This window comes from Nelusetta ayraudi, unplaced genomic scaffold (assembly GCF_046127955.1).
Source record: "Nelusetta ayraudi isolate G7.1 ecotype Tasmania unplaced genomic scaffold, CSIRO-AGI_Nayr_v1 ptg000002l, whole genome shotgun sequence".
NCBI lineage: Eukaryota > Metazoa > Chordata > Actinopteri > Tetraodontiformes > Monacanthidae > Nelusetta > Nelusetta ayraudi.
The window spans coordinates 12,653,319-12,680,984 of record NW_027466052.1 but is presented as its reverse complement, the minus strand read 5'-3'; the positions used below and the strand labels follow the sequence as shown (position 1 = coordinate 12,680,984).

General features: G+C 45.6%; 1 protein-coding gene across 1 annotated transcript; it reads left to right on the top strand.

Moving 5' to 3' along the window:
• Positions 1 to 60: 60 nt before the first annotated feature.
• cgnl1 (cingulin-like 1) lies at positions 61 to 27,666 on the top strand. Its single transcript, XM_076024791.1, has 19 exons — positions 61 to 254; positions 2,718 to 4,431; positions 4,565 to 4,659; positions 6,116 to 6,221; positions 6,378 to 6,467; positions 6,927 to 7,063; positions 7,925 to 8,063; positions 8,457 to 8,669; positions 17,906 to 18,112; positions 18,194 to 18,298; positions 18,381 to 18,533; positions 18,818 to 18,988; positions 21,217 to 21,378; positions 21,496 to 21,585; positions 24,633 to 24,716; positions 24,929 to 25,053; positions 25,847 to 25,955; positions 26,087 to 26,250; positions 26,328 to 27,666. The coding sequence occupies exons 2-19, from the start codon at positions 2,767 to 2,769 to the stop codon at positions 26,488 to 26,490; spliced, it is 3,978 nt and encodes a 1,325-aa protein (XP_075880906.1). The 5' UTR covers positions 61 to 254; positions 2,718 to 2,766; the 3' UTR covers positions 26,491 to 27,666.

Sequence of the window (27,666 nt, the reverse complement as noted above, 5' to 3'; positions counted from 1 at the left end):
GGGCGGGCAGGCGGGGCGGGGCGGGGCGGGAGGGACGGACAGGCGCTCCTCTCAAACGGCTCCGCTCCCCTACAGTCTCCAAACAACACGGGAGCACGTCAAGTTAGTCGTCCGCGGCTTGGGGCAGGTTGCTCCGCAGTCTGAGCTTGTATCGCCGGCCAGAGCAACACAAGTAACTTTTATAGTCCTCGATAACTTGAAAAAGAGACCCCACCCCCCCAAAAAAACAAAAAACAAACAAACAGCGACAACCGGTGAGTAAAAACAAGCTAACTTTGGTAACGTCAAGCGTTCAGCGTGCTGCTGCTGCCGGTGCGTTAACACTAAACAGCCGTTAAACTCAATAAATAGGCGGAAAAAGCGTGGGGAAAACTCGGCGGTCTCCACTAACACTTTTAGCTGCGTATAAACTCACTTTGGTGCCTCGTGGAATCGGGGAGTAGGAATCTTTGTTGGTGTGTACAGTAAATCTGCGGCTGCTGGTGTTTATTGCCACCTGTTGCGACGTTAAAATGTCCACAAACGGCGTCGACCGGAGCCGGTCTCGAACCCAGACTCTTCTTTCACGTCGTTTGATAGGCACTCGAAGATTTATCCCCCCAGGAGACTGTGCTTTTTTTTCTCTAATCAAATGATCATGTGTCTATGTTTTGGGATGACTTAACTGCCAATTGTACAATATTTCAATGTAAATTCTCGGCGTCTCGCGCGAATCTAGTTTTGTGTTTTCTCGCTGTTTGTCGCTGTTGTGGGTCGCTGCAGCCGGGGACACTGATCCTGCAGCGTCTGTGTGACACAGACAACTAATCAGTTCACATGAGAAGATAAAAATCTGCCTGGTTAAACCTTTGCACAGGCTGAACCTGTGCGCAGATCAAAGTTGGGGTGTTGACATCCATCCTGGCCGCAGCACTGACCTCTCTGCTCTGCAGCACAGGGGTCAGTGAAGGCACCACGGAGGGCAATGGGGCAGAATGGAGTGGGTCTCCTCTCGACTGAACTTCCAATGAAAAGGAAACAAGTTGCACATTTGCTGAACTGTCTGCGCTTTTAGATGTTGCCATTGCTGCGACACAGCCTAGAAACCACAAAGTCACTGTATTTCATAATCATTGCATTAATCAATCAAGAGTTGTTACTTATTCACCTTGCCTCAAGTTGTAGTAAATTATTATTGAGCTGCCTAAAAAGACTCATTCCGACCATGTGGTTTTGTAGTTTCTTGGTTTGGTTACTTTATTTTCTGGGAAAATACCCAATTCTCATCAGCCACTGAATGATTGACATTGATCAAATTAAAGATGAATCAATGAATGAATACAAAAATCTTAAAAACAAACAAATCAAAACCAATCCAGGTTGAGTTTGGTGAAGAATAACAATATGACCTTCAAGATGAAGAGATTAGACAATATGAATGAGTTTTAGCAATATAAAAGGAAGCTGTATTTTTGGAAAAGCTTTCTTCCTCTTCTTGGGGCAGCTAAACCGCCAGTTAACACTGAACTGCCTCCAAGTAATTTGAGGGTACTGTCGCTGACTGCTAGCATGGGCCTCCTCTCATTGGTTGAGCGGTATGAATGCACATCACTCCAATTATGTGAATGTTTGGTTGTTTGCAGTTAAGGTGCAGAGGCAGCCGTTTGTTGTGTTGATTGTATATATTCATACCTCACAATGAGAGTACACAATTTATGGGACCGCACTACTCGTAAGTCACAACCCTTTTGTAAGACAGCCTGTTTCTAACCGGTCTCGTCTTTGGGTCTGTGTTCACCTGTATAATGTCTGTGTGCTGTATCCTGCTTTGACTATTGTTGTCAGTCTTATCAGTGGCCTTCCTCCAGACCCATCTCGTCTCTCCTTGTATTGTTATATCTGGTCGAATGGGTCGCTAATCACTAAAGCAAACAGGAACCTGTGAAAAGCCTTTTGTCTCTCTTGGTGGCAGCGAATGAGCGTCTTCGCTGGCTTGAAATGTATCTAAAGAACAACTCAATATCTGCGAAGAGTTAAATTTAAATTTCCAGCTGTGTTTTCATGCCCATATGGCAATTATACGGGCACAAACGGGCGTCAGCGATGGTCTGCCAGTTAATTAGTTTGACAAAACGTTGATATGTTTTTTAATGGAGGTACCTGTGAGTCCAGTTACAGGTCATTTTCAGTCAACTGTAGTGTTGGTATGCGCGCGCGCACACACACACACACACACACACACACACACACACACACACCCACACCCACACCGTATATTCGCTAATTAACACCCTGGACTGTGATGATAACAGAACTCTGACTTGGACAGACTGCCATTTGTCACATTGGGTAAACAGTCATTTTGTTTTACTATATCTCTTAATCACTGAACTGCAAGGCTGTTTAACCCTGTACCTGTTCATTTTTTATGACTAAAAAAGAAAAAGTTTATGTATCATAACGTATCATTTTTTGTTTTTAGCCTTTCACACTCATAACATTATGATATCTAAGCCACTTTAGCCCAGTTCCCCATTCATCACTTAGCCTTTGCACATTAGTTTAGCAGTGTGACACAAATGTTCAAAGTGAGAAAAGGTTAACACTGAGAAGGCAGAGACATTTTTTTGAGACTTGACTATGTCATTAGAGGTAAATTGGGTGCAAAGGTTAAACATGTTTACAATCAATTATGTGGTATCTCATTATTGACGGCCTGTCTGAACCTCTGGTTGCAGAGGGCCACCTGATCCAGGGAGAGGGATTTATATTCCTTCAGCATTCCTGATGGAGTCCTACAGAGTGACTGGCATTCCTAACAATGGACCACAGCAGGGCCACACTCAGCTGTCTCGCCCCTCCAGGCCCCACAGTAACGGACCCGGTACATACGGTCTCAGCATCCGCGTCCAAGGTATAGACGGACACCCCTATGTGGTTCTGAACAACCAGGACAAGGGTCCACAGTCCTATTTTGACCCTAACACCAACGCCTACATCGACACGGATGGCTCTTTCATTGACAGCTATGACGAGTATGATTTTAGGGGAGGGAAGGAGGCTGGAGCCAACAGCCCCTTCATGGAGTACAGGTCTCAGAAGACGATGCATCATTACAGTGCTCCTCAAAATGGCATTACGGAATCACAAGACAGGAAAACATCCACGCTCCTGAACTTTCAGAAGCATCCAGAAATACTGCAGCCCTATGATCCAGAGAGAAACTCCCTCAGCCTGGATGGCTTCAAAAGTTTGCCTTCAAGACCTCTGCCTCGGGCTGGGACCTCCAGCCGTCAGCAGAGTACTTCCTCAAAATCTACCATTCCATCGTCCCAGGCCACATCATCGACTCTGGACGCAAAGAAAGCTCCTGGCCAGCAAGAGAAAAGGCACATCCTGTCTCAGACAGTGAATGACCCATCACCTTCCAATCCCAAAGCTCTGTCTCAGACTTTGCCTCCAAGCCATCTTGCTCAGCCTCAGAACAGGACGCATTGGCAGGTGGCCGAGCCGCAGTCCAAACCTCGTCCGACCGACACGAGTTCACTTCCGTCCAAGACGGGCTTGAAAGCCCAGCACCAATCTGTGCCCTCCGCGCAGCCCCCCACGGTCTCAAGTCCCACAAGTGAGCACAGCAAGACCTCCGGTAGATCCACCAGCTCAATCGGTAGCACCAATTCCAGCTTGGAGCGCTCCCACCGGGAGCCAGATGTCCTCCCGCTCCGTCGGGTCGACTCCAGCGGCCCGGTTCTTCAGTCATCCACCCGCTCTCGCCACTCGTCCTCACCCTCCGCCAGCAGGAGCCCGCTGGACGAGCAGATGGAGGCCCTGTATACAGACAGCATCAACCGTCACGAAAACCGCCGCTACGTCCCATTCAGTGCCGGTTCGGGCAGAGACATTGACACCGGCTCCATTCCCGCCGTCGATGAACTCATTGAGAAGTTTGATGGCAAAGACGGCAGTCACCCGCGCAGGGGCAGGGCGGGCCGACGGAACCGCATCAACCCAGAGGACCGGAAGCGCTCACGCAGCGTGGACAGTGCCCTCGGCCTGCTCGATGGCTCCGCCTATTCACAGGAGTTCAACCGAAATCGAGGCACGTCGATGGAACACGTCCTGAGACCGTCGCAGCTGAGGATACAGAAAGTAGGCGCTAATCAGGACTCCTGGATCACGGCCCTGGATGGCAAGACTGACTCCAGGACTTGGTCTCGTGCCACCAGCGCCCCTGGCTCTCCTGAGAACACCTTCTCGAAAGGTCTTGGCTTCATACAGGGATACAAAAAACCCCAGACTCGCTCCTCTTTACCAACATTTACCAACAAGGGCAAAGACAGCCCGGACGGTGCAGCTCCACCTGCAAGGGCTTCAAAGTCATCACTGTCGGCGTCGCTATCCAAGCCCTCGTCCAACATAGACAAAAAGTCCAGCTCCGAGACAGAGGTTCAGGTAAAAAAAATAAATAAAAATGCTCTACTTTGTATTTGCACAACAGCTTGTTGGTACACCTTTTTTTTTAATATATATATATGCCTCTTATTTCATTAGTGTTTATTTGTACCTAATTTCTTGTCATTTGCAGGCAACGCCTGATCTCCTTAAAGGCCAACAAGAGCTTTCACAACAAACTAACGAAGAGACAGCCAAGCAGATTTTGTTCAGTTACCTTAAAGATGGGTGAGTCATTCTGCCTCTTTTAACATCTTCTTTGGCTTCATTTGCCTGTCTGAGGATATTAAATGCTGCTCTTTGTTGTGAAAAGGGATGGGTTGAGGGGATGGGTTTGGGTCTTAGATGTAGCAAAATGCAAAGTGAGCATTTTGCTACATCTGAGAGCCACAAAGCAACTTGTTGTATCTCAGCAAAATTAATCATGACGGTAGAAAGTGTTCTTCTGGCAGACAGTCGGACTGTTTTTGATAAAAGTGAAGGAATGCATTCTTTTCTGCCTCCCATCTCAGCTGCGAGGCATCCAGCTGTCTGCAGTTTGTTTTCAGAATCCCACTTTCTCTCCCTGTTTTCTCTGCGCCGCAGTGTGAAACATGGGAAAGACGTTGTGTTTGCCTCTCTAATCAGGTGCTTACGTCTTGTCAAAGAAAGGCATGTGGGGTCAAGAGGTTAACTGCGGCCAGTAATATACTGAGGTTCATGCACACGTTCAATTCTCAAGAAATGTCTGACTTATTATTTGTGCTTAACACAAGGTACGGTTAACCCGCCATCCGTAACAGTTACACTGGTGTCTCAGGCAAAAGCGTTCACATTTCTCGAGTTGCCCAGAAGTATTACAGTCTTGTGCTGATAGAGAAAGAGAACAGGAAACTGTTTGGGTGTGTCAGGCAGCAGGTCAGGAGTCACGGGACAAAGGAAAGGAAACACAGATGGAGCTGAAACTGAGCTACATTCCCAAGACCCCAAAGACAAACATTCACCAGCAGGGGTTATAACGTTTTAATGAAAATCATGTGTTTGAGGAGGTCCGAATTTTTGAGGGGTGGATTTTTTTGTGTCAGTGTTGCAATATATCAAAAGTATGTATCACCGCTGTCAAGTTGTGACTCTGTGTTTTAGATTTTGCCAGAGTTTTTTTTTCTTTCCAATTTGAGTAAGAAATGAAATATGCTGTGTGGGCCGGAGTATCCTCCCTTCTCAAAGCTCCAGTGATGCATGAACACACCCTCAGTTGTGTATGATAAAGACAAAGCTACTCCTTAGTCTGGCAAACCCACTGTTGAGTTGCAGTCCTGATAGATTGTTGTCTAGGTTGTTACTGTTTAAGTGATATATTGCAAATAAGGCAACGCTGTCAAACGAGTGTATATATTGTGTGTGAGAATGACTCGTGTACAGCTCACAGTCATCTAATGAAAAGAGACTGCATCAGTTCCATTGTGCCGCCTGTATGTTTTTTGTGTTTTTTTTCTGTGCATGTGGCTCAGAGTTCAGTGGTCAGCTGTGATGAAGTTGTGAGTGCTGTGAGGTGACACATCAAAGCAGGCTGATCCCTCCTGACCTTCCCTGAGCTCAGAATGAATTACCGTGTTCCCACGACTTTGCCCAAACAGCTTTAGAAAACCTTTTCTTAATTAGCAAGCGCGATAAGTCTCCTTTTTTGCGATGCGCGTGTTTGCAGAAGCAACGACACCGACGAAACGACAAAGAGAAAGGTCAACCTTGTCTTTGAAAAGATACAGACGCTGAAGTCTCGGGCCACAGCGACTTCACAAGGCGACAGCAAGGTGAGACTTTATCTTTAGTCAAGTTACCTTTGGAAGAGTCAAAGGAGCCCCAACATGAAATTCTCACTTGTTTTTTTTTCTTTGTTTTGGATGTCCCAACTTCATCTAACAAGTAAAAATCATGCATATTAATGTGCTCTCATGTTCTCTGGGTAGTCCACAGACTTTGCTGCACAGACCAAAACCCTGCAGGAGCGGAACGCTGAAATGGAGAAGCAAATGGCCCAACTGAAAATACAGCTCGAGGTAACAAGACATACTTGTTTGTGTATTAAAACTAAGCCTTTCTTCACGGGGGAAAAAAAAAAAATCCTCTGACCAACCTCAGCAACTCATGTCTGGCTATTAAATTCTTGCTTAGTAATTCACAGTGTTTTTGTCATGTTTATTTCCTCATGTTTTCTGAGGAGTCAGACAAGAAAGACAAGAAGAGGGAGTTTTTGCAAAAGTCTGGCAGACAGCCAAAGTTCATTAGTCCTTTACTGGGCCTGTTGGATGCACAGTATTAATACCAGGGGTGACATTTGCACAGTTACAAGTGAATTCTGTTTTAAAAATGATTATGAAATAAAAGTTTCCACAATGGGTGAAAATATTGGGATCCTCCTGTATAGATAAGCTGGTGATTGAGTTATAATGTCGTTGTAACATATATGAGTATCTTCAATAGAACTTAAATATGGATATTGTGTGTTTCACCATCAGAAGAACGATGCGGACAAGAAGGCAGTGACGGACTTGAAGGACTTGCAGCAGGAACTTGAGCGCAGTACCGAGGAGTGCAAGCGTCTGAGGGAGAAACTGGCCAAAACGGAGGCAGAGCTGCAGAGCACAGTGGAAGAGTGAGTGCACAGACACGACCCTGAAGAATAGCTGATCCATTTCTAGCCTTGATAACATTTATGCAACTAAGTTAGAAGTACCAGTTCAAGCTGATCATGGTTCTGGATTTGGATGCTGCGAGGCGTCATGTTGATGCCGCAACATTGTGAACTTAACTTTAAAGCTTCATGACAATTGCCATTTGGTGGTTAGAGACCCTCGAGTGATATCGTCCCACAAAATGGTAATGATTACCTTGACATGTGAATCATTAAACCCATTGTCAAAAACTTGAACTGTGAGACTGGGACTGTTGTTGAACTCCTTAGGCAGTGATGGTTACCAGAGTCCCCTACTTCTAGGTTTAACATTTCACATAATTTCTAACATGGAGTTCATTATTTAGTTTGAAAATTAGTGCAAAGTCAAAGCCCACATTTAGAATGCCCAGCATTTCAAATACAAGCGACTTTAATGATTAACTGCTGTTGTAGCTTGTTTATAGATATACAAGATGTATACAAGATATATATATTTAGATATACAAATGATCATTTTCAACTTTTTTTTTTCTTAAATCACTCCTATCTGTAGTTCTCAATTTTTCTCTAGTCATTTTTTTTCTATTAAATTTGCTCCCCAACACAAGAATTGTTGTTGAGTGAAATATTCCCTGACTGGGTTGAGTGAGGGGCCTCACACCACTCGTCGGTCTCCTTCTCTGTGTCGTCATGCGTTATTGGTTCAACATCAGTGACGTCTTCTTTTTAAAACGCTTTGCTCTCTGGGACCTACACATCCGAACCCACACTTCCACAGTTGTGTGAATTAAGCCGTAGGTGTGCAGCGTGCGTCTTTTCACATGCAGCGCGTGTCGTCAGGCTTTTCCAGGTGAAGATGGAGCGGGAGCAATACCAGACGGAGATCAGAGACCTGCAGGACCAGCTGTCAGAGATGCACGACGAGCTCGACTCGGCCAAGAAGTCAGCCAGCGATGAGGAGAAAGACGCCATCATGGCGGTAAGACATCTTCCACATTACAGTGGCAAAAAAAAAATATCAGTTGTGAATCATTTGACTTCCAGCAACAGCTCATCCATAACAGTGACAGCAAACAAGCACATTTATTTAGTGACCATCAAGGTTAGCCATTGAAATTACAGTTTTACAAATAAAAACCTGTTTGACTCTGTGGAAAAGTTTTTTTAGTTGTTCTGTGCAAATACAGAATGTACTTTATTTTATCTTTGGCGTTGATTCCACAAAAAGGAAGAACAATGTAATTCAAATATTTGTTCTTGTTGTACAGTGTGATGTAGCGTTCACAACTGTGTCAAGGGTCATGGCAACACTCAGGAATTCAACTTGAGTCTGCGTTGAAGTGGGCCAACGGTCGCTGACTCTCCTCCACAGGACATGATGCAGCTGAAGCTGGAGCTGCAGGAAATTCTCCTGGCCAGGGAGGAGCAGGAGGAGGTGCTGAGGAGGCGCGAGCGAGAGCTGACGGCTCTGAAGGGAGCCCTGAAGGAGGAGGTGGCCGCTCACGATCAGGAGGTGGACAAGATGAGGGAGCAGTACGAGAAGGAAATCAGCCAGCTGCAGGCGTCCCTGGAGGAGGCCAAGCAGGTACTCCACTCCCTCCCCCCCTCCCTCCCTCTATCCCCCCCTCTATCCCCCCCTCCCTCCATCCATCCTCCCCCAGCTCCTCTTCTTCCCTACCCTCCCCCAGTCCAGAAACACCGCAGCCTCTTGCAGAGGGCTGTGGAGATAAGCGTCGCATCAGGGGAGGCCGCATGCTGCCCTGCCGGTTGGGCCATATGTTCTCCATCAGACGCTGTGTTACTGCTGCTTTCCCAAAGCAGCCTGTTTTACTGGTCATCTCGTGGTGATCAGCAGTGGCCATAAGATTCCCCGCACACAGCGTCCGGCGTTTCCTTAAACGACACAGTGAAATTAGGGTCATCTTGAGTTCACGCGTTTGGGCTGAGTAAACGGACGCACTTGAACAAGAAAATGAAACGCAACCGTCTTCATTTAAATTGAAAGGGCTCCTGGCCACTGGGGCGTGGAGGCGTTTCTTATCTCAGCTTGTGCTGCGAGGGAGAAAAGTATTACAGGAAAAACAAGGCGTGATGATGAAATGTTGACATTATTTGTATAATAAAATGAGGGGAGTTGTCTGACAGCCAAGGCCACTTTTTTTTTTTAACTTAGTCAGAAGTTTTATGTACGTTTCATTAGCAAGCGTCACTATGTGTGATGAAGAAGTTTTATCCCGCAGCAATTTTATATATTTTTTTATAAGTTGGTGTTCATTTAGAAGTTGTTATAAAGGCTTTATATTGAGATATTTGCTTTTTCATTTATAAATTTAATTTATTTATTTAGCATACATCAAAAAATCAATGGGGCAGGGATGAAACGAAGCCCAATGGGCTTGTAATTTAATTAGAGTCAACTTAAATTAATGGGGCTAACAAATAAACTTTGAAAAAAAATGAGGAGACACAATACAAATAATCAATGTTGGATAATTAAAAAAAAGAAAGAAGAAAAGCAGAAGAAAAGCAGACTGTCAGGGAGGTCATTGGTCCTGTAAATAAACTTGTTAATAAACAAACATATCTGATAGATATTCAATTTATGCATTGGTGAGATAGAATAATTATCTTAAAACAAACTGAACAAGTTTCTTAAAACTTGCTGGAAAACGAATAAACAGAACAAAGTCCATGGAAAACACTCTTCTGTCTGAGGCTGATTAATGAACCGCGTGTGGCGGGAGGAGACCGGACACTCAAAGTCCTCAAGACACATTGTCTTTCAGCTTGTCATCGCCGTGTGACTCACGCGTGTCCTGTTTGTCTCCAACACTGGAAGTTGTCCTTGTTCTTGGCTTCCTGCAGGCCTGCTGGGGGTCCACAGCAGAGCAGCACTCTGCTGTGCCGGTCTGAGAGAACATTTACTTTAGTGGAACAGAGCCCCGCCGCCGGTCGGGGGTTCACCCTCAGCTCTTTATCAACACAGGCAAAGATGAAGTCACTGTTTGTTTGGCTTCTAAAAAAAGAGAGAGCTCTCACTTGCTGGAGCCTCCCTTTGGTGTCCCACAGGGAGGACTTTGAAGTCTTTGTGGAGCTCTGTTTATTTATCTGTGCTTTATCGATTGAACTATTGTGTGAGCTGCGAATGCACAAAATGTGAAACAGAACCCTTTTGAACGATGCATAGAAACAAGAATTTTGGACTTATGCACTAACACTAAAATAATTGTTGTCTACTGTTTGTGCAAACATCACCATGATGATTCAGGATCTCCAGCTCGTCAGTGGAATTAAAAAAAAAATCCTTTACTTTTTTTTTTTTTGCACAATCCTGTTTTCACAGTGTGCTTTCTCCAAAATCAACTTTCTGATATCACAAAGGGCACAGATCCCCCCCAGTGAAGTGTTTCCTCAGCGAGGCTGCATGATTTCGTCCTCTTTCCAAATCAGTGGAAGCTCCAACAAAGTATCGTTTTTCCCAGGAAATTTAAGCAAAGAGAGCAGAGCCTGCAAACAGATGATTAAAAATCTACTGTTGTGAGGAATCAGGAATGCAAGGCCGCTCCACTGAGATGAAACCATCTGCTCCTCAACCATAATAACAATACAGTAGTAAAAAGTTCACCACGCACCCACAGTCGTCCATGTCAAGGCTTACTGTCTCTCCCATCCGCCCCTCCCCCCCTGGCCTTCTCCCCTTCACCAGCAGCCCTGATATTTTGTGGCCCCATCACAGAAGAATGCTGGAAACTGGAGCACTAAATTGCTCTGTCTGTATACTAGTTAATTGCAGTGGCAAGCCATCACTAATCTAATGAAGTGCTGTTCCCTGAGTTGTGTCGCAGCCCCTCTTCTTCTCTGTGCACCCTGAAAGAGCCGGGGGTAATTGTGGCCCTCGCTCGATGATGAATGATGAGTTTGTTCCACACAATAGCAACGGGGGTTGGGATGTGCTGAATAAGTGGGTCAGTATGCTGAAGGAAAAAGGGGGTGTGTGGTTGACCCCCCCCCCCCAAAAAAAAAAAAGAATTGGGGTGCCTGCCTGGTTTGTGTCTTCAATTGAAAGCTGCATTGTGTTTTGCATGGAGTTGAAATGTGTGGAATGTTATCAGTGCTGACCAGATTAAAATCTTTTGCCAGGCTCCTTTTTTTTTTTTTTTTAAACCATCAAAATCAGATGATTGTCAGCATTGTCCGTGCGCGTTTGGAGGTGAATATGATCTTGTTGTGTCAGCGCGCGTTGCTATGCAAGAACTTGAAAGATGAGGTGCAGTCAGCAGAGAGTTTTGATTCAAGGAATGCCGGGGGTCAAAGTGGAGAATGTGCTCCCCGCCGGCTCCTTTTTCACACAGATCTGGCTCTGTTACAGTGCCGCCCGCCCGCTCCGACCTGTGGGAGATTCTTTCATTTCAGCCTCTTTAGGGTGCTGCCGTTGCCGCCGCCGCATCTCCGTCTCCACAGCGCCCGGCATTGAGGCTTTCATAAGTCTCAGCCCCGCTCTCCCTTTCTTGCCGGAGTGACGGCGTGGTGCGCTTATCGCTCCGTGCCCAGCGCCGGCTGGATTTCACCTACAGCCCAGAGACACGCTGTGTACACGGCTACGTTCTTATCTCATCTCTAACCTCAATCCCAAACGCCGTATTTTTCATTTCCCAACTCCACAGTGTCCGCGCGAGACGCCGCAGCGATCTGCCGCTCGGGCTGAAGCGGTTAATTTTTCTGGCCTGTGTCCTTCCTGCCTGTATCACTGGCTGCCTCTCCAGTAATCTCCACCTGGGTGTGAACTGAAGCCTCGCTGCCTGATCGTCAAAAATTATGTCGACCGGTGGAGAGTCCTCCTCCCCTGCTCCTCCTGCAGGCCTTTTTAAAGTAAAAGGCTCCTGCATGGGTCTGTGTGTTTGATGATAGCGCCGTATTCTCAGCGCAGCTTTAGGAGCCGGTGGAGGAAGGAGGCGCAAAGCAGCTGGTTCACTAGTGGACTTAATGGAGGGAAGTTCTGGATCTCCACGCCGCCTGCACGGAGCGACACCTTTTGCACTTGTTGAAATGAGGTTCTTCAAGTTGCTAGGACGATAACTTTACAGATTTACGGCTTGAAACAGTTTCCGCAAATGTTAACTAAGTGGCCAGCAGGTCATGTGACGGTCACGACTGTGTCAAACCCAGCAGTAATCTGGCTTGTGCTTGTTGATCCTGTCCGCCGCTTCCAAACGCTGATGTCAAATCAACTCGCCAGGTCGAGGTACGCAAATTCAACGCAGGGATCTCAGCTTGAGATGACTGAGAATGATGAAGACGAGGGATGCAAATTATTGATTAATTGATTAATCGTTAGTTGATTGACCTTATCGATCGATTAACGATTAATTGATGAGCAGCGATTTTATTTCCTTAGAACCTAAATTTCACAATGAAAAATGTGTAAGGAACACATTATTTAACCCCTAAATAATGTTTAGGGTCCAATGTGACCCATTTTTACATTGGTGAACAGTAAAAACACCCTCAACATTTATCCTCTGACTTTAAGCTGATTTCTAATTGGTCACGTTTCAACTTTTCTTTTTTTTTTTTCTTTTTTAAAGTTGTTTAAAAGTAACTTGGTCTTGGTATATTGAGACCATCATACTATCGACAAGTGAATTGCTCTTTCCTACCACTACACTGTTATGATATTAACTACCAGTGTAAAAAAAATGTTCAATTATTTGCGACTAATTTAATTTTATCAATTAAATTCCTAATTGACAATTCATTGACTATCAATTCATTGTTAACATCCCTTTTGAAGACTAATGGTTATGCCCGCATTCCACTCTCTTGTACGAGCTCAGAGAGACAGTCTCTGTGTGTGTGTGTGTGTGTGTGTGTGTGTGTGTGTGTGTGTGTGTGTGTGTGTGTGTGTGTGTGTGTGTGTGTGTGTGTGTGTGTGTGTGTGTGTGTGTGTGTGTGTTTAATAGTTTTCGTGTGGAGTCATCTTTTAATCCCTATGACCATGTACTCGTGAATCATATCAGGAGTGGAACGGCTTAAAAGAACATTTGTATTTTAGAACTGACAGTTAAGGAGTTGGCGAGTTGGACTGAAATGTGTCTGAAATATGTTGCTGAAGTTCTTCAGGCTGAGTCATTAGTTTTTAAAGACTTGATAGGTTTGAGTTCCTTTATTTTGCTTATTTTGTTTGACTTTTAAAAAATGCTTCGTGCTGCTGGATTCACAGCGTTGCTACTTTGAATCCAAAAAGAAAGACTTCCCGTTTTCCTCAATTTTACATTGTTGGTTTAAACATGTTCTATTTAATACAGTTGTGTTAAAGTCTTGAACAGCACTTCAGCACATAGATAATCTGGACTTTTACTGCAAATTAAATTTTGGAAAAAAGATATTGCCATTATCTGAATCTGGGAAACACAATTCTGAAAGCTCTCTCTGTAAGCCGCGTTACATGCAAACACACTGCCAGCTTGCAGTGAGGCTTCACACAGAGACTCTTTTGAAAGCAGGATTTTGTTTCCACTTCTCCGAGGACAAGACAGGGTTTGATTACCGTCCACCTTTCGACCAAAGAGATGCCAGAGCTTCTCAGCTGTCGCATTTTAATTTCTACTTCAATCCGTTCTTTCAGACACTGACAAGCCTTCTGTTCCAGTTAACCACAGCTCTCAGTGCCTCCTTCATGAGGAATGCTGTGTTATGTGTAACACAAGCGTGTGCTGGCAAAGCTAATTCACACTTGTTCAGTGCTTGCAATGATTTTCTTTTAAATATTCTATCCCCTAATATGAGCATTTAGCTAAAGTGATACCCAACAGAAAGCAAATCTAATCACACTAATGTGTTTTTATGTTTGTTTTTGTTTTGTTTTTTGTTGGTGTGCTCAGTGATGTCCCTCATTTCCTCCAAAGGCAGGCAAGTCACATTTAAAAACACTCAGACTGAAAAAAATACTCCAAGCCATCATTATGTCAAACAGGTTTGGCAGCTTAACCTCCAGTTAAACTCTTGCCGCCCAAACAATGACGAGAGAATGGGGCAATAAAGATCAATTAATGTCTTTTGATTTGACGGTTTTGATGTGTCCAAGATTATTAAGATCAGTACACGGGAAGGAAGCGTTTGCTCATAATACAATAAAAGCTAATGGATGATAAAAATGTCAGTGGTAAAGTAACAACAACTACATTACAAGTTTCCCGTGTCGCTAATGCAGAAACTTTGGATTGTCACCCATTTCCTAAAAGACAGAATTTAAAAGATTGTCTCATGTTTTACAAATGGAAAGATTAATGGAAAAAAAAGTGATATTTGACAGAACCGGGAAGAGGAAGTGACTTTGAGGTTTTACTTTACTGGGTGAGGATTGACGACAGGAAGAACAGGAAAGAGAGGAGGAGCTCACCAGTTGAAAAAAAAAAAGACAAAGAGGATACGCGATTGAGTCGTGTGGAGAAGCTTTATTTGTGTCTGTAGGCCATTTTCTGAAATGACATTCAGCATGTTTTTGCAGCTGTAGTAAAAGGAAGTGATGTGTTCCAGTACATCCTGGTCTGAAGGTTGGCATAAAAACAGTACAACCAAAAGCACAGTGCAGTTCACAGTTTCTGTAATATGACGTTGTATTAAGTTGAAAACTTTGAAACGCATTAGCTGAACAAGGAATTCATTGGAAGAAATCCCACTCTTGGCCTTAGTTTGTTGTGTTATTTCTCATCCCGTTTGTAGAACAAAATGTTTTGTCTCGATGAAGTAGGAAAGCAGAAAAACAAGAGCAGGATGTCTTCAGTATACAAACTGTCTGTTTACATGAAGCCTCAATGATTTTCTCCTCAAAGCGAGTTTAGAAATTTGTGCATTTCTCCACTGCTCTGAGTGGGTTATCATTAAGATTGAAGAATCTGACCTTGACCTCTTGCAGCCTAAGAGTTTATAAAGATTTCATGTTTTGTTTTGCTTTTATTTTAATGCTTTTTAGGTTCAGTCCTCCTAATTACTTATTGACGCAGCTCAGCTATTAAATTCACAGTCTGCCCGGGTCTGAATTTCTGTTGCAGGCGTCTTGCAGCTGTATTTGCATTTTTTTTTTTTTACCGCCCGCTGAATGAGAGAGTCAAGCTTTAACCAATGCACACGAGCCAACATTTCTGTTCTGCACGACACACGACTCAAAGTTAGTTAATCTGCAACTTTAGACAAACACTTTGAATGCACACAAAGGGCTGAGCTGGTGTGCAAGTTCAGCTGGAAAGGGGGAAAGTTCCAATGGTGAGATGTTACCACATAGTGTCCCATGACTGAACTTGACTCGTGCCTTTGATGAATTTCTATTGAAGTAGGTGATAAATATTGCGTTCAGTGGACGAACATAACAAACGATACACGTAACAGCTGATGAATTGAATGTTTTCTAAAGATTAAGTGGTTGGCGAGACACTTTCAATCAACCATTAACTTTTAATTCATGTCTGCAAAGCTGTTAAGTAATACCAGTGTTGCCGCAGAGCTGAAATGTTTGTGTCTATTAGGGCTGTGCGATTAATGGATTTTAAATTGAAATTGGATTTATTATTCAAGACGATGTTAAAATAAAGAAAATCTTAAAATCGACTTTCCTCTCGCGTGCTTGCGTTTGCAAAATGTGAAAGTTTTGCACTTTATTCATTCATCGTTGTTCAAGATGATAGAAAAACCTTTCATTTTTAAAGTGGGATTCGTTTGTGTTTCATTTGAGTTTTTACTTAATCCCAAATAAAAGAACTTTGTCATTGTTTTTGAAGAACCTGCTCATCTTCAAGTGAAGTTTGGTGAAAGTGAGGTTCTCACTTCATTAATCCCAAGGGATTTATCTTTGTTTGGTCAAGAAGGCCGGAAATGTCGTCACTTTACAAAAACTAAAGTCTTCAGAGAAAAAAAATTGGAATTTTGTTTTTGTCCAAAATCGCTCAGCCCCAGTGTCGATATTAAAACAAAGAGTTGATCACTCTCCCAAAAGATCTTTAAAGTTAATCACTTCAGTCCCACCCCTCCCTCTTCCACTGTGTTAATGGCCGTCTCTGCTCATGTTTTCAACACGTATGACCTAGTGTGGGAACTGGGACAGGCGGAGGCTCAACTAAACTTTCTCCACGTGTTGTCAGAGTGGAGCGGAGGACGCGTCCTGTCCGTGCTTTTAATCGCTCCGTGAAAGGTCGGCCCACATCGCTCTCCGTTCCTGAGCTGCCGCCCTCGGCGCCGTCACGGTGTCACCAGCACGGCAACGTGGCCCGCAGGACGTTTAACAGCGTGTGAAATATTAATGCCAGCCTCAGAGAACACAAGCTCATCGCAAAAGTCACCGACTGATGAAATGTTTGTGCAAATTTAGATCAATCCATATCAGGGTGGCATTTCTTTTGATCGCTGACATTTCTGTGCATCTTTAGGGAGAAAAAAAATATGAGATCATAAAACAGCTCTTAAGGCAAGTTTGTTTGGACTGCTTACTATTACTGTGACACCCAAACCATATCCGTAAATACCTGCATGGACCTTGAATTAATTTCTGGTAATTATCACCACTTTTCCTCTTCAGTTTGTTCACGCTGTGGCGCAATGCTGCACAGTGCCCAGACCTGATTCCAACCGCGGTAAAAACAACACACGGTGTGTATTTGATCAGGTGATGAGGTCGGGCGGCCTTATCTTCCTTCCCGCCTGGCGGCACTGACTGTGCGCAGGGCTTCTCCCTGCTGTGACCAAACTAAATGACCCGGTGAGGAAGAGATGCTGGCTGGGGAAACTGGTCCGACTGGCCGGCCGCTACCTAAACATGTAGACGCCCATCACCTGTCTGGTACAGGAGGTGCCACATGGTCACACACTGTGACGTGAAGACTTGCAGACCAAACAGTTCCTGTCACCTGAGTCACCCTGGTGCAGTGAATTGAGCAGGCGTTTCATCTTTCACCCACTTTGACTTTGATATAAAAGTCTGATTATGTCTTTACCCTGATTATGTTAACGTTAATGTAGCCCGTGTGTGTGTGTGTGACTTCTAACCCTATGTACTCAGTTGTAAACATTGCGCTTTCTTTTCAGACTTTGCTGTGTGTGTGTGTGTGTGTGTGTGTGTGTGTGTGTGTGTGTGTGTGTGTGTGTGTGTGTGTGTGTGTGTGCGTGCGTGCGCGTGCGTGCGTGTGCGTGCGTGTGTGTGCGTGTGTGTGTGTGTGTGTGTGTGTGTTATCCTTTCAGTGGTTCTGAGTGCGCGGGTGTACTAGCACGCCGACAAACCGGTTTTCTGACATTCCACGTCAAAATTTTCTGCTAAAAGCAAACCGATGACAGTCATTGTCATTCAGGAAAGCAAGTCTTTGCCGCTGAAACCAGTCGTCAGTCCAACTCAGTGGGACGGGTTTTCTTTGCTTCGTCTCCGTGTGGTTTTCTCACTCGGATGTTTTTTGTTTTCTGTTTCATACAGTAGTGCCTCCCTGACCTGTCAGTCAGACGGGAACACTCCTCATTCATGAACAAGGGATGTTGTAATAGTTATTTAATGCACCCTGGATGTTATCTCACTTCAGCACGTTTGGCAAAACTTCATCAAATCTCTGGTTTAAATGTCCTGATTCAGGTTTTACGGGGAAGTGTGTGAAATTGACCAGAATTCATGGTACTGCCGTCTCCACAGCGACAGTTAGAAAACCCAGCGCTCTGAGTGGCTTTTTGTTTGCCGGAGGCCTCGGAGTCCCAACTGTTTGGCCGCGCATCTTTGTTCTGCTTTCATTCGAGTGTCACAGACTCCTGCCTCTTTTATACTCAAGCCTCGTGCCCTGTTCTGATCCACAGAGCAGCGCAGCGGTGGTCCGCGAGAAGGCCGAGGTGGAGGCAGCCAAGGGTGCAGTGGAGGGCCAGGCTGGACGACTGACCCTGGAGACGGAGCGACTGCGCAGGCGGGCGCAGGAGCAGGAGAACGAGGTGGCCAAGCTCAACCGCATCATCGACGAAGCGAAGCTGCAGGAGAGCAGGCAGGGCGACAGAGCCGGCCGGCTGGAGGTGAGGGTGCGACACGCAAAGGCAATTTATAGCTCCGTCGCAACGGACTGCGCGAGTAAATCCCGTCTGCCTGCTTAACAGAGAGACAGAAAGCAACTGGAAGAATCACTGACTGAAATTAAGGAGCAAGAAGAGGAGATGTCTCGCGCCAACCGAGCGCTGACCACCCGGTTGGAGGACGTGCAGGTGAGGTTGGCAGCATTAACACACACGTTGATCCATACCATGAGTTTGACCGCCTGACTCGAATGCTCCTCTCGTCTTCCAGAGGAACCTGACCAAGCTGAGCAGCGAACACAAAGAGCTGGAGGAGAGGTTCCAAGAGGAGAGAAGTCAGAAGGAGCAGTTCAAGGCCATGAAGAACAACATCGAGGACGAGAGGCGGCTGCTGGACCGCACAGTGGAGAAACTCCAGAGGGAAGTGAGTGCACTCCAGTCTGTGGTACAACAACACTCCCACCAAATCCCCATCAAATCCTTTGCTGAGTTGTTTATTTATTTAGAAAGTAAATCAGACAATCACTTTTGTGTGCAGAGATTACAAAGATGGTTATTGGGTTGATGAAGTAAAACATTTTCAGTCACTTCTGAGCCAGATGACAAATCAAAGTAAACCCGCAAGACATTTATTTTTTATGTGTTTTACATTTTATGTCATCTTCTTCTTCTCGCTGTGCTCTTCCCCCATTGTCACTGTGTCTGTAGATGAACGATATTGTGGATGCATCCCAGTCATCCACCCGCGAGCTGCAGGAGCAGATTGACATTTACAAGGAGAAGAACCGTCGTGAGCTGACGGAGCTGCAGAGGACTCTGAAGGAGAAGGGCCAGGAGCTGGAGAAGTACCTGCTGCTCACCAAAACCCTGCAGGAGGAGGTACAGTAGTGGGCCACGCCAGCCCGGCCCCGGCCCTCACGGCCACACGTTTGCCCGGTTCAAGCGGTCACGCCGGGAACATCATTAGTCAGCCGAGGCCTCCCATGCAGAACGGCGGATGATGAGCCATTGTTCAGAGTCAGCCAGTTTAAGCCCCCTCCTCCAAATACCACCCGCTCCTTTAGAAAGATGTCACCACTTAGGTATTTGTGCTCCCCACTGCCCCCCACTAACCACAACATGATATTAAAACAGAGTAGCTGAGCCGAGACCGGCTCTTTCCCACCACCACCCTAATCAGTAGCTGCGTTTCCATGACAGTCTTTCGCAAAAGAAAAGCGATACTTGGAAAATTTCGACAAAGTACAATTGCGATTTTCAGGTGTTTCCATTGAACGGTGTGAAGCGCATAGGCCGCAATTCTCGCGAAATCTCGCAGGAAGAGATTTTACTCCTAGATTGCTATTGTTTGTTTATGGTTGCTTGCTGTCAAGAATGGTTGTTATATTTTTCTCTTTCGTTACTTGTAAAAAATATTCCGTCCAAACATAACGCACCATTTTCACTTGAAGTCAACTGGTCACCTGACCCCGTACGTGACGTCCAGTGACGTGTAAATGCCAAAAAAGTGTTTCCTTGACACTTTTGTGACATTCCTCTTTATCGATGCGTCTCAAAAACCACCTCACGAGAGCGAAAAAAACCTTTTAGCGATATTTGAGAAGTTTTTCCGAAGTTTAGGTGTGTCCGTTACCAGTTTTCTATTGCCATATTTAGGTTTCGCGTGAAATTCCCCATTCTATGGGGAATGGAAACACTGCTAGTGTTACAGCCAAGCATGAGAATCACTGCGAGATTGCCGGGTCGTTCCTTCATGACCGTCGCGCTCAAACATCGAAAACATCTTTGCATTCAAGTGACTGATCTGATCTGTGTCAACACTTTGGAATGTGCGGAATGTTTTTCTTACCTGTAGAAATAAACGTAAATAATTCATATTTGAGTAAGGGAGGCCGAAGTCGTTCCGCACATTTATCAAACATTTGTTTAAGAAGGCGCGGCAGTCGAGGTTATTTTCATAGTGACCGCAAAGAAACAGTCCAGTTTTATGGTTCAGTGAAGGCGAAATGCTTCAGGACGTTGAGATCTGGTCGAGATGAAGGTGCGACCATGGATGTATTATAAGAACTGGATACCGGACTGAACCTTAAAATATATGTCATGTGTTAATGAATGTTTACATTATATATTATGTTTTGTTATTAAATGTTATTGCTAGTTTTAGTTCTGTAACTCATCCAGGTGTTGCTGATGCAGGTTTTTCCTATATTGAGTGTAAGTGTATATGTTTGGACACGGTCGGTGAGCTGGTTTTTCCTGCCTCTGTCCATCGCGGTGTATTCGTCAGTCCTCCTGCTGGTGCACAGGAAGGCGAGGATGCAAGTGTTGAGTTATCATTGTTGTTGGAGCCGCGCTGGCAGGATTCACATCCTCATCCTGGCCATGGTCCTGACAGAACTGGTCGCTCTCGATTGGACCCGGTCTAGTCCACTTTCCCAGCTGTTCTCAAATCTCCCTTTTTGTCATCGGGCCACTAAAGCCAAAGTGACTACAGCACAACCTGTGTTTCTGTTGGTCTTTCTTTCTGCACAGGAAGGCGGGAGAACAAATTTGTGGCTTTTCAGAATTAGTTTGCTTTATCCTCGGACTTCAGAGGGATTTTCTAATTCGTCCAATACGCTTGTTCCGAAATCCACAGGCGTTTAGCTCGGTTTCATTGGCCTTGATTGTTTTTCATTTAAGTATTTACACAATGAAATATGGATCGGTTCTGCTCTAATGGTATAGGTCACAAGTTACGGCTTATGATTAATTTTCATTGTGTGAGCATTAAGCAGCGGGGGCAGTTTCCCAGCTGTTGGGGTGGCGGCACTGCTGAGTGCACACCGGGAGAAACACAGACCGCAGCACCACATTCATTATTCACTCTGGGGAACAATATCATCATTTCCCATAACAGCAACTAAGTTGGTGTTTGGCTGCACCGGTAACACCTGACAGGATGTAAAAAAAAAACGTTTGAAAGAATGAGATGTAATTTCCATCAGCGGCGCCTGCTCCAGTTTTACTTGTGTTATCCAAAACATTTGTAAAGTGCTGTGAGTCCTTTAATGAGCTCACGGGCCATAAAGACTCTTCAAGTCTGTGCGTGTCGTTTCTTCTGCCAGTTGGTGCATCAAGATGAAGACCTGCGGCGGTATCAGAGGGAGCGAGACGAGGCCGTGGTCAAGGAGAAGGTGCTGGAGAAGAAGGTCCAAGAACTGGAGCTGGAGGCGGAGAGTAGAACCAACGCCAAAGAAGACAAAGCCCGGCACATTAAAATCATGGAGGTATGTAATTGAATAAGAGCCGATTCACACCCAAAATGCAGGTGATTTTTATCTGGAGCTTTGCACAGTATCCAGTCCCAGACCGTCACACGTTGCTACTTGGGTTGGGGTCTGTAGGAGAGGATCAATCAGCTGGAGATGAACCTGGATGAGGAGCGTCAGGGTGGAGACCAGCTGATGGACCGGATAGACCGAGGCAGAGAGCAGGTCCAACACACACACACACAGGAACTCGGTGTTGTTATCGCTGCGCTCGCTTGTGTCACTGACCTGTTCTCCATGTGCTCATAGACGTGTCTCACTTCCCATCCTAACCTCTAAACAATGTCCAGACCTCCCGTTGCTTTGTCCTCCACCTATAACATCATGACTACTGTCGCCAGTTGCCAAATAAACAATCAACATGATCGCCGTCCAATGATTAAAATGTTCTTAGAAACGGGCCTGAACGAGCAGCCCACACGGTTCGCAGCAGGTTTTTGTGCTACGCTAATGCTCTCTCTCTCTCTCTCTCTTTCTCGTGTGCGTCCTCACAAAATCAAACCAACCCTCCACCAGTTCCCCAGATTAATTCAACTTCTGATAAAGTAGAGCCTGTTCCTGCTTTGTAAGGCGATCTTGCGTAATCATGCAGTTCGGCCCTCTGCCAGCGTGGTCTTGAGAGAAGCCATCCAACCCCCCCGCCCCCCTTAAGCTTGAGCTACTAGAGACACCTCCAGGGCCAAATGTGCCCGCTGCCAAATGTCTCAGGTTTTCAGGTTGTGGAGTTTACTCAGAAATCACCTTCAGTAGCGTCCTTGAAAGAAAGAAGGAAAAAAGAAAAATCAGCCCTTTGTGCCTGAAGTCAGGGCTTTTTGCACAAAGCTAGTTTTCCTTCCTGGCTGATAAAGCTGCTGACGGAGGCACCACAAAGCGAGATTTAGATAAAGTGCGAGGTGCTTTTAGGGTGGCTGTTTGTTCTTTTGCGGAGTGCTTACTAATCAGAGGAGGGATGTATCTCCAAATAACTGCTTTTTACACCGCAAAGCATCGCGACTTGTGACGTCAGCGTGCGTGTGTGTGTCGCGCATAGTCACGAGTCTCGCTTCACCTCTGTGACTCCAAACTTTAAAGTCCCCCCGCCCGCCCGGAGGCCCTGTGGAGGCCTACCGCCTGAGTCGGGTTGGGCATCGTTTGAATTTGAACGGTTCCGGTTCAAACGATTCTCCATTCGATTTTTTTTAAGAGGCAGGGTCAAAAAATGTTCTTTCTCCATGAATTTTACATCTATAAACCTGAATGAACTTTACTATGAATTTCTCACAGTATATTTATTAATTATATGATCATGAACTTGTGTTCAAGAATAATAACAACAATAAAAAATAATGTACATTAGCTGATGATTCTCCATCTTAATAATAACAGTTTAGTGCCGACAACGGCAGAAAACTTTAATCCGATGCTGCCGTGTGCAGTTGAACGCCTCACACTCGCTGCGGCGTGAAACATTGAGCGTGGAATACATACTACATACGTGTGTTTCATGTAGCAAAGCTTAAGTCTTAAAACATTGATTTTTTTTCTTTTTTTTCTTCAAAGTGCAAGCACACAAACTACAGTGACAAGAGTAAATGTAAAGTTCTGGCTGTTCACCTCTGTGATGTCTCGAGACACCCCTGCCAGAGTCAGAGGGGTTGCGACCAAAATTTGACACGCAATTTTTTTTTTTTTTTTTTTTTTTCGCATCGGGGGACGGCAAGAGACGCATCGGTGTGTTTGGAAGCTCTTTTCTAAGAAAAGAAAAATATATAAATAAATAACATCCTGGCAGCGAGGAAGGCGTGAGGTGTGTGGCGGTGACAGAGTGGCCTCGGCTCAGCCAAGTCGGCTGCCGCTGCAGGGGAACAAGGGTGTGTGTGTGTGTGTGTGTGTGTGTGTGTGTGTGTGTGTGTGTGTGTGTGTGTGTGTGTGTGTGTGTGTGTGTGTGTGTGTGTGTTTGTGTGTGTGTGTGTGTGTGTCGCTCGATGCTGTGCAGGTGGGTGCTGGTGTGTGCGCTCCTCCGTCTGTCGGGGGAAGGGTGCATGGCTATGGGGTTGGTGGTGGTGGTGGTGGTGGTGGGTGGGGGAGAGGCTGGTGGGGCGGTGGTTGCAGCGCAGCAGCGGAGGCAGCAGGAAGAACACCTGCGTCTCTCCTGGCACCAGGTGCTCCTCTCCTGTCTAAATGAGAGTAATCTCCCCTCTCCTTCCCCGCCGTCTCTCACAAAGCAGATTAGTTTCGCTGTATGTTCCACTCCGCTGATTCAGCTCCCTCAAGCACGGCGCCGGGGCGCGCCGGCGACGGGGGCCATCGCTCATCGGAGGCAGGCCCGCCGTCGCCCGCTAATTGGCATAAAATATCGCCGATTCGAAAAGCTCGCCCACTTCACCAAAGAAAGAACCATCACCGCCGCATCGACCGGTTTCTCTCCTCCTCCTCCTCTTCCTCCTCCTGCCGCCTCGCTCGCTTCTCTTTTGATCTATCGCCGAGCCGGTCGGCACCTCGCGCCAGTTGATCTCATGCTCGCTGAGTGGACATGTGATGACTGAGGAGCGGCTGAAAAAAACCGGGAGAGGCGGCTTCGCTTAAATCCTCATCCGGGCCTCGGCGTGACGAGCTCGACTTTTCTGATGTTTGTTTATTTAGTTGGCAAAGCCAGCAGTGGCCTCGGCTCCACTGGCAGGTTGGCTAAAGAGGGAAAAAATGATGTCACTCGGCGTTTAATTATCAGTGTACATAAACAAAGTGCTTAAAACGTCTTAATAAAGGAACGCCGACGGACTGCACTGCTGACAGGAGGACTGTGTAGTGTGAGCTAAGCTAATTGTGTCCTTATTCCCCCGCTGTGCTTACTAACCGTGCTGCTCTGCTGACCTGAAATGACGCTCTTAAATCAATACGTAATGTAAGTCCTCTGAAACCACACGTCCTTCTACATAAAGTCCTGTCATTTGTTAACCGTGGCCGTATGTCACTGAGAGTTTACACGGAGCACCCTTCAGAAAAGTGGAATGCAGCCAAACGGGACGGTCCCGCTCAGCGCAGCAATTAACCGAAGGCTTTGAGCATCAACAGGTCTATTGTTTCACATTTTGACTCACCGAGCGCGGCGGCGGCGGCTTCTGTCGCAGCCTGAAACTCAGCGTCTGATTTGAAAAGAGAGAGAGAGAGAAAAAAAAATGTCATCAGACTGTGTGGGACTGTGGTGATGACAGTGTCTGGACTCGGCTTGACAGGTGGAGCAGATGAGGAATGAACTCCTGCAGGAGAGGGCTAGCAGACAGGACCTGGAGTGTGACAAGATTGCTCTGGAGAGACAGGTACACACCCTCCTGTCTGGAGGACAACAAATACACACAGAGTGGCGCCGCAAAAAAAACCCGCAGCCAGGCATCAACCCACTCATTTCATCTGTGTCTTTAGTCCTTTATCATCGAGTTGTATTCATTATCACATTGCCCTCCTATTTATATTTTTGAGAAAGTGACTTGACGTGGATTTAAACGACTTCCCCCTGGCGTTCGCCCCGCAGAATAAAGACCTGAAGGGTCGAGTGTCTTATCTGGAAGGCTCGCAGAAGTCCAACAAAGAAGTCCTGGTGGGGCAACTGGAGCAGCGCATCCAGGAGCTGGAGGAGAGGCTGGAAGCGGAGGAGAGGTGAGGCGCGGCCACCTGGGAATACAGAGGAGCTGCGCTGTGCGAGTCAAGGCGGTGACAGATGAAGGATGGGTGACCAAGAGATTGGACTAACGAGGTCGCTGGGATGGGCTTAAAAGATAAGGAGTGAGGTGGTCACCTCGAGGTTGAAGATCAGGGTTGAGTTGATGGAATGAATGTATTGGTCAGCAGCATTCAACCGTGAATCCTCAAACACAAGAGAACTGAAAGTTTGTTTTATTTATTTTTCCATTTCCAGCTATAGCATTCATTAAAAGCATGTTGTTTAAAAGACGTACGTGGTGTTACCCAACATCAGTTCCACCAGCGTCTATCAACAATATAACAGTAACAACAGTTTATCCTTAACATCTTTTCAGACCTGCTTTTGAAACACAAACTGTTCTGAAACTCTTCTGGAAATGGCACGTTCGTTGTCACAAAAGAATCATATGGAACCTGTAACAACACATCACTTTAAAAACAAAACTAAAACAGATTAAGATTGTGTGAAACTGTAGAATTAGAGCTAAATATGCTGTTTTCTGCTCTACTGCGGTCCAGGATGAAAAATACCGGTTTGAAAATAAGGGGGAAAAAACAGTAGACATGTTTGATTTTGTTTCATAAAATGATGGGTAAAATGTTAAATGAATCTGTATTCTAAACGTTAATTGTCTCAGTGTTGATATTAAGAACAGGGTTTCTGCACTTGACATCACAGACGACGCACTCAGGTGTGTCAGGATGGTGCGTAGCTGCGTCGGATGTCTCATGGCGCCGTGTGTTTCAGGGAGCGCGCCAACCTGCAGCTGGCCAACCGCAGGCTGGAGAGGAAGGTCAAAGAGATGGTGATGCAGGGAGAAGAGGAGCAACACTCGCTGCAAGATCAAAAGGACCAAGTAGGACCCCCCCGCTCTGGCTTTCCCTCACATTTAAATCCTGTCATAATGAACCGAACTGAATGGATTTTTCCACATCGTGGTCTCGGCTCGCGCCCCGTAACCTCACGCCCGTTATTTCTCCCTTCAAGCTGAATCTACGGCTGAAGGCCTTGAAGCGCCAGATGGACGAGGCCGAGGAGGAGATTGACCGACTGGAGCACGGCAAGAAGAAGCTGCAGAGGGACCTGGACGAGCAGCAGGAGTCCAACGAGCAGCTGCAGAGCCAGCTCAAAGCTCTGAAGACTGAGATCAGGTAGACCAGCGAAACCAGCAAAGAAAAAAAGAGGAAAGGTCGCGACAGGGAATCTGAATCTGCGATGTGTCTTCCAGGCGTAAGAGCAGCTCCGCCCCGCTGCTGAACACGCTGCACGACGACGACGATGACGACGACGACGACGACATCAGCACCGACGGAGAGACGTACTTCAGCTCGACGTCGGGCTACAAGCGCTCCTCCAGTCAGGAGAACATCCTGTCCACCTTCACTCTGTGAACACAAAGCTGAGGAAGAAGCTGCTGGAACAGTCAGTCAGAGCTGTCGGACCAAACAGTGCAGAGACCTGCACCCAATCCTGCCAATCTTCACACAGAAATCTCCACCAGTATTATTTTTCAAACAATATTTACGGAGAGCATCTTTAAAAGATTGACGATTTTCAATTTTTTTTATTGTATATTTTGTTAAATCTTTTTTTTTTTTCACATATTTAGTCTTGTGTATCTACCAGCTACATTCACAGTTTTCCTCTTTAACCAGAGGATCTCACAATCACACTACACACACACTCGCAGACGCGCACGTGCTTGTCCGCTAGTCAGCTCCACTAGTAAATTTGAAGCACTCTTAAATGCACTGTACTTAGCCAGCACTGCTGTGTAGGCAACAACATGCAGCGTTTGTTCCCAGAGTAAATGTGTCAACGCAGCATATCTAGATATTCCATTTGTATCATTCACCAGAATAACATTAATATACTATATAAGTGAAGTTCCTATCTGATGAAGAGTGTCAGGATTCTCTTTATTTATTCATAGTTAAATGTCCTGACTGGGTGAGGCATTTGAGGAACAATAAATGAGGGAATTTATATACTTTCATTTTTATACACTTTTATATTATTACATGAAGTTTCTATCAACCTTTTTTTTAAAAAAAAAAAATAATAATAATTATCACACATGACTAAATATTAGTGGCGTCACAGTATTTTTATATACCGCGTGGAAAAAGTTGTTCTATACAATCATGTTAAAAATCTTTAATCTCTTTTGTGTGATTATTAGTGCCTCTGAATCAGCGCAGAACAAAACTGTCCTCCCTGAAGGCCATTAGTACTTAAAAACTGGAGCCTTTTTGTTTTATCCGCCGTCTCTTTTGAAAAATCTGTGTAATGGCTGATCGTGCTTTGTGTCTTTGTGTCCTGAATGTTGAAACTTGTACATACCTAAAATGTCTTGAGCCTTCTCAATCCTCCCGTTGAACTGAATGAAGGGACGGTGTTGACGGCTGATGTCTTTGCTCCACTGTGGTATTTTGCACTCTGTCGGCTCCGTGCTGAGCTTGTGGAGGGAGAGTGGGTCGAGACGGATTCCTGCCACTACCTCTCTGTACACATCTGTATGTTTTGTAAAAATCCTGCTGAGACTAAAATAAAGTTACTTTCAGCTA

Excerpts from the sequence above, each read along its gene's own strand:
- cgnl1 (XM_076024791.1), top strand. The coding sequence starts at position 2,767 with ATGGAGTCCTACAGAGTGACTGGCATTCCTAACAATGGACCACAGCAG. Across the intron at positions 4,660-6,115 it reads TTCAGTTACCTTAAAGATGG|AAGCAACGACACCGACGAAA; the intron begins GTGAGTCATTCT and ends GCGTGTTTGCAG. Across the intron at positions 6,468-6,926 it reads AACTGAAAATACAGCTCGAG|AAGAACGATGCGGACAAGAA; the intron begins GTAACAAGACAT and ends TTTCACCATCAG.